This window comes from Rutilus rutilus, assembly GCF_951802725.1.
Source record: "Rutilus rutilus genome assembly, chromosome: 17".
In the NCBI taxonomy this organism is placed as follows: domain Eukaryota; kingdom Metazoa; phylum Chordata; class Actinopteri; order Cypriniformes; family Leuciscidae; genus Rutilus; species Rutilus rutilus.
Window position 1 is genome coordinate 1416265 of NC_140230.1, and position 12234 is coordinate 1428498.

The following is a 12234-nucleotide window of genomic DNA, read 5'->3' on the forward strand; positions in this document are numbered from 1 at the left end:
CTTTTTAAAATTGTTTTTAAAACTAAACATTTAGACTATTTTAGTACACATTATGAGCTTATTGACGATTTTTTATAATTCTTGACAAAATTTGAATATAATTTTTTTTTTTTTTTTTTTTTGGGTGGGCCTGATGAAAAGTGGGTGGCGTCTCGCAAGTGTTGATAGGCTATTACTCGTGAGGTGTAACCAATCAGATAGCGCCGTGGGCGGGACATTGAGCAAGTCTGCAGAGTTGTGATTACAGAGAGGCTGCGACAGCTATATCAGAGCCAGCCAAAGTAGCGCATTTTAAAATAAAATTTAATTTAATCAAACCACGGATCCGTGATAAGTTTTGTGATCCGTCTCGCCACTAGTGTAGTAGCACTGATCACTTTGAGGTGGGGATACATTTATTTATCCGGGGAAATTTAAATAAATAAATAAATTTATCCCCACCGGGGATAAAAATTATTAAGCAGAGGCAGGGATACATTGATCAGAAAGGGGGAAATCCCACGCATCCCCTCCGGCAAATCGCACCCTGCTTATGATATTAATTATTATTATTATTATTTTTAGCATGAATAATTACCTTATTTATTTTTTATTTTCAATTAGTGTCACACAGAACACTGCAGATGAAGTTCTCCAGAAGCTGATGCCTGTGGTTACAGCAACTAGATCAGCTTGGTAAGTAACACTGAGAACAAGAATCACTGTTAAAACATTATAACAGTTCTTACTTAGTTCTTACGTAAATCTGACCTGATTTGTAATCTACTGTTGGAAACTTTTATTCCTTCATCGAAGCAAGACCAGGAGACTTGAGATGGATCTTATAAGCAGAAGAGATTTATTCTTCCAAGTCTGTAGTTCATCAAGTCTAATCTAAATACAGTATTCATGGTAGTTATACACATTCAAAGAGGGGAGGGATTACATAGAGGCGGAGACTCTGAATAGAGCATGTTTAGAAAACACACCCTAGACTGAGGGTGTGGCCAATCGGCTCCAGTTCCAAGAACCATCCAAGACAAAAGGGTGAGAGTCTCACCTACCGAGAGGTGGAGACACTCTAAACAAAGCGTGTAAATTAGGTATGCAAGTTTAGACTGCCTGCCCTAGACTGAGAGACTCAACATAACAGTCATTGCTAATCCAATCAGCCTAACCATTCAACGTCTGGGTCAGGGGCTCCGAGAGCCATTAAAGACTTACAATAGAGAAAAACAAGACTGGCAGAAACTGTTGATACCATTATCCCAACCTAACCTTAAAATTAGGGGTGTAAGAAAAAATCGATACACTTTTATTTTGCAATACTGTATCGATTTTTTATTTTTTTTTACGTGCAAAAATATTCATGGTCAAGTCAAGTCAAGTTTATTTATATAGCGCTTTTCACAATACAGATTGTATCAAAGCAGCTTCACAGTATTCAATTAAAATAATACATCAATGTTTGTTTCTAGTGGAAAACGTCCACGTTTGGTAATGCTGATCAATAGTATTGTTGATTGATTAATTAAATTAAATATCCCCAAATATCCCCAACTGAGCAAGCCAAAGGCAACAGTGGCAAGGAACCGAAAAACTCCATCAGGTGACCTAATGGAGAAAAAAAAACCTTGGGAGAACCCAGGCTCAGTCGGGGGCCAGTGGTAAGACAGTGGTTCACGTTTATGTTGTGTTTAAATCCCTACCACTAGATGGCTATGCTGAGACGCACCACTAGTGTCCTCGCCTAACAGTGTCTAACTTTTTGCTAGACGCTAACAATGTAGCTATATGGCTGAACCCCGTGTAAGACCGTCTCCCGCTGCATTCCGTGCTGAAGTGTGGAATCATTTTGGTTTCCAGAGTAAAGAGGGCACTACCGATATCGACAGGAACCATGCAGTTTGTAAATTGTGTCTGGGAAAAATCAAGTACTCTGGTAATACCACGAATTTGATTGCACATAATGTGTTATGTAGGCTATTGTGACAGGGGCTATATGTATTTTCTTTTATTATGGCCTACCTGAGCATATAAAAATTTGCTCACTAAGGCCGGCGACAAAGGTTAACAGGTTAGAGCTTGCACACTGCCTGTGTGACGCGCGGCTCGAGAAAACGCGTGCATGCTAGAAATAGAACCGACGCCTATTTTTCACGCAAGCGTGTTGGAAGCGTTTCCAGGCAAAATAGAATAGGAAAAGATGTTTATGCCATTTTGACACGAATACATATTAATAAATGTCATTTTGATGTTTGAAAGTCTCTAGGTTTTGACATAAATGCAAATATAAATGTAATTTAAAAAAATATTATCTATTTTCAAAAACTGCACCTGTCAATACAGAACGAAATATTCTATAGCCTATTTTGCCGTCAACACTGCCGACGTTGTCTTTGCTGCTATATATTTATGTTTAACATGAAGTATATGCCTTCCACAACTCTCTCCCCATATGTCAAATATATCACCAATGAAGCTTATCATATCACCTAGCAGCAGCAGCGCCGCGTCAGACACGTTTCTGGTGTGCAAAGACATGGAAAACGCCACGCACGTGATATAATAAGCGATCGTTAGATTTAATCGGCGCGATTTACTGCAATGCTTTTTCCCCTTAGTTGGTCAGAACAAAAGTGGATGTTACTTACTTGTTTAGACGGCATTTTCCAGTGAAAATTCATATGTTGTTCATATTTCCAAAAAGTAGGATCTGTGATTGCGAATGACAGTATCAATACCACCAGCGCGGTGATTGACAGCTGCACATTCTCCTCAAAACACTGGATTCATCCGCGCTGTGCCGTGCCAAGGCACAACCCGCGTAAAGTTGATAATTCCGCGAATAACTGCAATTGCAGATTTCGAACAGAGATGGCGACAAAGAGGAAAAACTGCGGACTGCAGCTTTAAATTTTATTTAAATGTTAATACATTTATATTTTGTGAAAAACAGATGTTTTCAATGCATTTCATTTGATCAGTTTTATATAATCTTTCTCCCTCACATAGAGACACAATCTCTTAGAATAACAGTTAAATTTACTGATATATTGAATTCATTGTTTTAAAAAAGAGATATTGCACAAATTATAAACACAATCAAGAAAAGCAAAGATTTCTGTTTTGATTTGAGAGAGTGAAGAGTGTGTCATTGTTCTCTACAGGTTGTGGGATTGTGGTGTGACAGATGAAGGTTGTGCTGCTCTGGCTTCAGCTCTGAGATCAAACCCCTCACACCTGAGAGACCTGCGTCTGTCTGAGAATAATCTAGGAGACTCAGGAGTGAAGCTGTTCTCTGCTGTACTGGAGAATCCTCACTGTAAACTGGAGAAACTGGGGTAAGATCATACGTTACTCTCACATGAAACTGTCACTGTGAATTCATAGAATATAATCAAAATGGAATAAAATGCAGGGAAATAACTTATTTCATTAATTACAAGCAAATGTTCATATGATGTAAGAGAATGAATATTTTTAAAGCGTTTGCTCTATTTCTCCAGAAAAAGTTCTTTATATGCCATTGCCTACATTTTAAATGGATGTCTGCCAATAGGCCTAAAACATTACATATATGGTTATTGTGACAGAGACTCCAGGTTAGTAAGATTCTGACTGAGTATCAAGATATGAATTCAATTGTGATTCTGTGAGAATTCACAGATCCAGTTTCTCTTTTTTAATCTTCCCCTTAACATTTAAAGAATCTACATGTGTGTGTGTGTGTGTGTGTGTGTGTGTGTGTGTGTGTGTGTGTGTGTGTGTGTGTGTGTGTGTGCTCAAATGTGGCTTCTGGAAAGAAAATAAAGGATAAAATATGAATTACTAAACGGACATTAATTAAGAAGTTCCCCATACTTTTAGAGTTACAACTAACAACCACTAGATGGCAGCAGCGTATAAGAAATGAACTGACAGCTAGTAAATCTTTGAACATGGAGTGCTAATGATAATAAATGTAATATGTCAGGCTAACAATTTTTACAATTGAAGTGCTATAAAAGTTGGAGAAATGACAAATTCAATGTGCATTGTATTAAAAAAATGAATCAAGTATTGATATGCAAATAGACAATAGACATCCAGCAAAAGAAAAATGGCAAGTGATGTATGCCCTCAAATCTGTAGATGTGCATGGATTTGTCCTGAATCCCTTCAAGAACTCGGGAGCAGCTAGGATATACACACCTTCTGTCATAACGTAATTGTGTGTAGGACAGTGAGTGAGTGAAAAAACGTGTGTGTGTGTGTGTGTGTCTTGCTGCTTGTCTGCCGAATCTCTGGGATCTCCGTTTTCTTCATTTTCAATGATGTCGCTGTCCATACTACTATGTGCCAACGTTACCGCCATCAAGCCGCAGTGATTTGCCGCGAATGAATGCCGCCGAATCTGTCGGGTCGTCTTGTGGAAAGTACCGATATTCGTGTTAAAAATGAAAGGAGTAAAAGTAAAAAAACGGCACAAAAATAAATAGTAAAGTAAAAATATCTGAAAAATCTACTTGAGTAACAAAGTGTTTGTACTTCCCATCTCTGACACTGACATTGTGATTTACATTTAACACCCTTTACTTTAAACACACTCAATCTCAGCACAGTCAGGATTAACACAGTCCATTCATTTTAATTTTAGGGGGAAACTGGAAACTGTAGAGATTTTTCTCCAGGTTTAAAGTCTACATCATGTCAATGTCACAGATTATGACCTAGAGAAACACTATAGTACATCGATGACACGTCAGTGTCTGTATTATTAATGAGACTGCGTGTTCTTATTCTATGAGAAGACATTTCTCTTATTCATGACAGCACATGGTGTTTTTATATGACAGACGCTGTAACAAACACCTGTCAGTTACTTAGTTTTTAAACTGCAATTACACTCCTCACCACTAGAGGTATTAGTGAGACTTCTATGCCTAGATAAAGAGACAGGTGAGCAGTAGAAGAAATTAGCATGGCTGACCTCCTTGGTCACCTGTCAAACAAAGTCCTGGTTGAGAAACGCTCTGTTTCATGCTCAACCGTAAGTAAAATGTATATGTTCATGTTGATGTTTTATTTTCTGATGAAAGATTATCTTTGTACTTATTGAATATAGTGAATGGATTGCACCTAATTAACAGGAGGCATTTTGTGTCTTGTAGACGGACTTTTCTGTTTGTACTGAACAAATAATTTGTGCCAGCTTTGTGGTCCTGGCTGAGATTTTGCTACACTGAGTCCAGCAACAAGGTTTCTGGTTGGATGTAACTACCTTGGACAGTTGGATTATTGCTATGGACTTACTTTGGTGGGAAATCTGTATGTTTGATGACGGTCAGCAATCGTCGTTCGTTTACCATCAAACCTCCACCATTTGACTTCCTAAAGAGAATTAAGACTTGTATCTGACTCTCATAAATCACCTTAACCGTTTACACCAGTGAACGTTATAAAGACTGATTCATATATTTCTGGAAACTTCAACTCTTATAACGCACTATTTATATCTCTTTGAGTACTGGGTGTTTTGGCAATACTAGAGGAATGTAGTTTCTTTGTTTTGAATATATTGTGGTGTCTATATATAAAATCACATATTTCATTGCTGTTTTTGTTTGCTCTTTGGTTTAAACATATGTTGATGCTTATGACCCTCCCTATTAACAGACTATTAATTAGCATTTACCCAAAGTAGTAACTGCTGGTTATAGATTGGCGCCCGAACAGGGACTCATTGACATTTATGAAACATTGTTTATTCTAATGATAAATATGGCAAGCCAAAATAATAGTGATGAGGATGAGCCGGGACCTAAACCCGATTTTTCTTCTGGTACATTTCTTGGTAGAAGAGAGCCTATTAAAGAACTGATCAATACCTTTAGTGACCTTTATATAGACTCAGAGGAAGAAGTTGAAGGTATTGAGGCTGAGATTGTGCCTGATTTTACTGATATTCTACCACCGCCTCCAGAACCTGCGGAAGAACCAAATGCATCATTGACAGCACTAATTGGACAACTGACTGCAAGAGTTGACACGATGGAAAGTCGTTTTGAGGAATGGGTTCGGAAGTTGAATGACTGTGTTACCTTTGCGGAAATGCAAGAGGGATGTAGAGCTATTGAAGAAAGAATGAGTTACCGCCTTGAACGAGAATGTGAAAGAGTACAAAATAAAGTGAATCTCGAAATCCAAGACTTAGGCAAGTCCATGGTGGATTGTTTAAAAAGGCGGGATGTCCAAATTGACCACAAGCTAAAAAACCTTGTGCCCTTAGTATCCACTCCCATACCGTCAAATCAGAAATCTCCTATTCCTGTTCCGGGTTCCACAAGTACGAATCAAACTTACCATGTGCCACGTAGTCAGTTACCTGGTCTAGAAAGTATGTCCATGATGTCATTACATCCTCCAGTGAAATTAGACTTTCCAAATTTTAGTAACAATGAAGAAGAAGATCCAGTTACTTTCATAGAGAGATGTGAAGAATACTTTGCCATACGACCTCTCTGCGACTATGAGATATTTGCTTCTCTTACGACAGTGTTAAAAGGTACTGCTAAAGATTGGTGGCTGGCAGAGAAGAGGAATGTACAGACATGGAAGCAGTTCAAAAAAATCTTCTTGCGGTCTTTTCTAAGTGAAGACTATGAAGAAGAAGCGGCAAGAAGATTACTTGAAAGAAAACAGGGTGCAAAAGAAAGTATTAGGGATTTTGCTTACCATTATCGAGCCTTATGTATTCGAAGGAACAAAGATATGCCTGAAAGAGAAATTGTGCATGCCATTTTGCGAAATTGCAACCCACGTCTAGCGAGTCTACTCAGGGGAACTGTAAGAGACGTGGATGAGCTAGTGAGAATTGGCACGCAAATTGAAAGAGACTTTGATGAATCCAAAAGATACTGGAGTCAAGTAAGTGCAGAGACACAAAAGAGGAAAGCTAATTATTCCAGAGAAGCTGCACTAAAGTCTTCTCCAGCTAGCACGAGAGTCATGCAGTCTGGAAAAAGTGTTGTTCAACCAGAGATGCTCACCCTTCCTATTGTATTACGTAGTAGATATTTTCAAGCAATGATTGATACTGGAAGTACCTTGTCTCTGATTCAAGAATCCTGTTGGAAGCAATTGCGACAACAAGAAACATGTAAACCTAGCCAGGGGCAATCTTTTTTACTAGCTAATGGTCAGAAACAGACTGCTATTGGAAAGCTACGCTGGGAATGTGAACTCCATGGGAGAACAATGGATCTGACGCTCTACATTATGAGAGATACAGATTTGACGGTACCTATCATTCTTGGAATGGATTTTATGTTATCCTCAGGGATCATTCTTGATTTCAGAAGATCTCAATATCGGCTGCCATCATTGAAAGATGCAGATGAAGATGTAGCTTTCCCTTTCCTGCCTCAGGTATCCGGTTCATCAGTACATTTCTACCTTGCATTATCCTCACCTACAGTTTCTGATGATACTCTACATTCAATCTATCAGCTAGTCCAAAAATCTAACACCAACCAATGGAACAAAGAGTCGCTGCAGGAACTGATGTTGACATGGCCAACAGTGTGCACTAATGAGATTGGTCAGTCAAGCGTAGTCAAACATCGAATCATCACTACCAATGAAGTTCCAGTCAGGAAAAGAGCTTATAGAGTGTCAGTAGAAAAAAAACAGTTTATTGAAGCAGAAATTAAAGAGTTGCTAGACAAGAAAATCATTCGTCCATCAACTTCCCCGTGGGCTTCACCAGTAGTAGTAGTGCCTAAAAAGGATGGAGGATCAAGGTTATGCGTGGACTACCGTGGTTTAAATGCAAAGACTCACCTGGATGCTTACCCCATGCCACAAATTCAGGACATTTTGGAATCATTACATGGAGTGACAGTGTTCAGTACAATTGATCTTAAAACCGGCTATTGGCAAATGGACATGGAACCAGACAGTATACAGAAGACTGCTTTGGTTACATCTGCAGGTCTCTTTGAATTTTTGCGTCTTCCTTTCGGGCTGAAAAATGCAGCCGCATCGTTTCAAAGAATGATGGAGCATGTTCTTCGGGAACTGAAGGGAAAGTGTTGCCTTGTCTACATTGATGATGTAGTAGTGTATTCAGAAAACGAAGAAAAACACTTAAAACACCTCGATCAAGTGTTCAGCTGTCTCGCTAATGCAGGCCTCACTTTGAATCTTCAGAAATGTAACTTCTTTCAAACATCTCTTACCTTCTTAGGACATCTTGTATCTGGTGAAGGAGTTAAGACGGATCCATCCAAAGTGTCTGCAGTTCGTGAGTTTCCTGTACCGCAGTCTCTCAAAGACGTGCAGCGGTTTTTAGGATTGGCAGGATGGTACCATAGGTTCATACCTAATTTCTCAGATAAGGCTGCTCCGCTCCATGCCTTAAAACAAAAGAAATCCACATGGTCTTGGACAAAGGAATGCCAAAAAGCTTTTGATACCATCAAACTTGACCTAATCAATGCCCCTGTGCTGGTTCCACCTGATTTGACCAAACCTTTCAGAGTGCAAACTGATGCTAGTGAAGTTGGATTGGGAGCGGTATTAACACAAGATTCAGAGGGAGAAGAACATGTTGTAGCTTATGCCTCCAGATTATTGCACGGAGCAGAGAAATCCTATTCTGTTTCAGAAAAAGAATGCCTGGCTGTAATCTGGGCTGTGGAAAAATGGAGATCATACCTGGAAGGCCGATCCTTTGAGGTAGTTACTGACCACTCTGCTTTGACATGGGTGTTTCAACATCCCAAGCTATCTTCAAGATTGACACGATGGACCATCCGCTTGCAAGGGTTTGACTTCACTGTTAAATACAAGAAGGGACAGTGTAATGTTGTCCCTGATGTATTGTCCAGAAGTTTGGAATCCACGGCCACATCAGGTATGATAACAGTAGTCAAAGCCATTAAATCTACTGTAAATCCAGCAAACTTGCCAGTAGATCTATCTCAGCTTTCTTCTGCACAGCAAGGCGACTCTGAGATACAAGAGCTAAGCAAGAAAGCTGATCCACCAATGAGCTGTGATCCCACACGAGTACATTATGTTCATGAAAACGGATTGTTGTTCCGTAGTGTTCCTGGTGGTCTGCGGGGGGAAAAGTTGCAATTACTCATACCTGCAAATTTTCGAGAAGAATTCTTACAGTACGCACATGATAATCCACTAAGTGGTCACCTGGGTCAAATGAAGACACTTCTCCGGCTCATGGAAGTTGCCTATTGGCCAAGTATACGTGCTGACGTATGGAAGTACTGTAAGAATTGCCAAACTTGTCAGAAGTACAAACCATCTCTGACAAAGCTGTCAGGGCTTTTACAATCAACTCCAGTTGTTGAACCTGGTTTTATGCTTGGTGTGGATCTGATGGGACCCTTTCCTAAGAGCATCAAACAGAACGAACACTTACTAGTGGTGGTCGATTACTGTTCCAAGTGGGTAGAATTATTCCCTCTACGAGTTGCTAAAGCACCACAAATAGCACGGATCTTAGTGGAAGAAGTATTCACAAGATGGGGAACACCTGCATATCTTGTGTCCGACCGCGGAGCCCAGTTTACGTCACATCTCATCAACGAAATCTGTAAACAATGGGGAGTAACTCAAAAGCTAACAACAGCTTACCATCCACAAACAAACCTTACCGAACGAGTCAATCGTACACTTAAAACAATGATGGCTTCATATGTGGGGGATCACCACAGACAATGGGATAGGTGGTTGGCCGAATTTAGATTCGCCATCAACACAGCTTGGCATGAAAGTACTGGGTACACTCCTTCAGAGATCGCATTAGGAAGGAAATTAAAGGGACCTTTGGAAAGAGCTCTTCATCGTCCACCTGATCCTGATAGTCCTACTTATGCAGTAATAGACAGACAGCAAAGCCTGATCCGTTTGATAAAGGAGAATGTGGAACGGGCTCAAACCAAACAAAAACACTACTACGACCAGAAAAGGAAACAGACTAACTTTCAAGTAGGAGATGTAGTTTGGGTCCGAGCTCATCCTCTATCCAAGGCAGATGACGGATTTATGGCTAAATTGTCTGCAAAATGGAAGGGTCCTGCCAAAATTGAGAAACGTTTAGGACCTGTGAACTATGTTGTTTCATTTCTTGATGACTCTAAATATGTTGACACTTTTCATGTACAGAACTTAAAACTTTGTCATGGGTATGTCAGTATTTCTTCTTCTGAGGGGGTGGATATGTAACAAACACCTGTCAGTTACTTAGTTTTTAAACTGCAATTACACTCCTCACCACTAGAGGTATTAGTGAGACTTCTATGCCTAGATAAAGAGACAGGTGAGCAGTAGAAGAAATTAGCATGGCTGACCTCCTTGGTCACCTGTCAAACAAAGTCCTGGTTGAGAAACGCTCTGTTTCATGCTCAACCGTAAGTAAAATGTATATGTTCATGTTGATGTTTTATTTTCTGATGAAAGATTATCTTTGTACTTATTGAATATAGTGAATGGATTGCACCTAATTAACAGGAGGCATTTTGTGTCTTGTAGACGGACTTTTCTGTTTGTACTGAACAAATAATTTGTGCCAGCTTTGTGGTCCTGGCTGAGATTTTGCTACACTGAGTCCAGCAACAAGGTTTCTGGTTGGATGTAACTACCTTGGACAGTTGGATTATTGCTATGGACTTACTTTGGTGGGAAATCTGTATGTTTGATGACGGTCAGCAATCGTCGTTCGTTTACCATCAAACCTCCACCATTTGACTTCCTAAAGAGAATTAAGACTTGTATCTGACTCTCATAAATCACCTTAACCGTTTACACCAGTGAACGTTATAAAGACTGATTCATATATTTCTGGAAACTTCAACTCTTATAACGCACTATTTATATCTCTTTGAGTACTGGGTGTTTTGGCAATACTAGAGGAATGTAGTTTCTTTGTTTTGAATATATTGTGGTGTCTATATATAAAATCACATATTTCATTGCTGTTTTTGTTTGCTCTTTGGTTTAAACATATGTTGATGCTTATGACCCTCCCTATTAACAGACTATTAATTAGCATTTACCCAAAGTAGTAACTGCTGGTTATAACGCTTCAAACTGTAAAATCAGGCAGTAGTTTAGAGAGGCGTTCATGGGTCGCAAGTGTGTGTGTCCATGGTGCAAGAGTTGAGTGTGTTGCAGGCTTCCCCCGTGATGCTGTCAGGCCGAGACTAAATCACAAATTATCACAATGTTTTTGATTAACTTCATTTTTTTTTAATCAAAAATCCATATAACTACAAACAATGTTGTCACACTGTGGTTTCCTCAGGAACAGACTGAAGACTCTGATTATAGGCACAAACTCAAGCTTTAATAATAGTACTCTGGAACAAGCTGACAGGGAAAACACACATAAACACAACGGAGATCGGACAAAGACTGAAGGAAACGCAATGCGTTCGTAATCTGGGCTCATCTGCTATTCTGTAGGCTACATATGCTTTATTAATAAGGTGTGTACAGAATTTGATCTTTTAACATATATGTTTCAGCAAATGTGGCCCAGTTATCTTAAAACACATCTGGGCCAGTTTTGGCAAAGATATGGCTCAGTGGCACTGTCTCATTTGGATGTGAGCCAAAAGTGGCCCACATATAATGCTGCAAATGTGGCCCAGTTATCTTAAAACACATCTGGGCCAGTTTTGGCAAAGATACGGCTCAGTGAGCACTTGCTCATCTGGGTGTGAGCCAAAAGTGGCCCACATATAATGCTGCAAATGTGGCCCAGTTATCTTAAAACACATCTGGGCCAGTTTTGGCAAAGATATGGCTCAGTGGCACTGTCTCATCTGGATGTGAGCCAAAAGTGGCCCACATATAATGCTGCAAATGTGGTCCAGTTATCTTAAAACACATCTGGGCCAGTTTTGGCAAAGATACGGCTCAGTGAGCACTTGCTCATCTGGGTGTGAGCCAAAAGTGGCCCACATATGATGATCCAAATGTGGCCCAGTTATCTTAAAACACATATGGGCCAGTTTTGGCAAAGATATGGCTCATTGAGCTCTGGCTCATCTGGGTGTGAACCAAAAGTGGCCCACATATGATGATCCAAATGTGGCCCAGTTATCTTAAAACACATCTGGGCCAGTTTTGGCAATGATATGGCTCAATGAGCCCTGGCTCATCTGGGTGTGAACCAAAAGTGGCCCACATATGATGCTGCAAATGTGGCCCAGTTATCTTAAATCACATCTGGGCCAGTTTTGG

At 39.8% G+C, this 12234-nt stretch overlaps 1 protein-coding gene across 3 annotated transcripts in view; it reads left to right on the forward strand.

Annotated features, from left to right (window-relative positions):
* LOC311306995 (NLR family CARD domain-containing protein 3-like) overlaps positions 1 to 12234 on the forward strand; it is a 225118-nt gene that overhangs the window by 144154 nt on the left and 68730 nt on the right. For 2 of the 3 annotated variants that reach the window (XR_014630246.1, XM_084435679.1), the window contains exons 6-7: positions 604 to 675; positions 3150 to 3323. Coding sequence is in view for 1 of the 3 variants with exons in the window: in XM_084435679.1 (XP_084291805.1) it covers positions 604 to 675; positions 3150 to 3323 (246 nt within the window). In the remaining 2 variants the exon portion in view is untranslated. The remainder of the gene's footprint in view (positions 1 to 603; positions 676 to 3149; positions 3324 to 12234) is intronic. The other variant, XR_014630247.1, reaches the window with a different exon arrangement.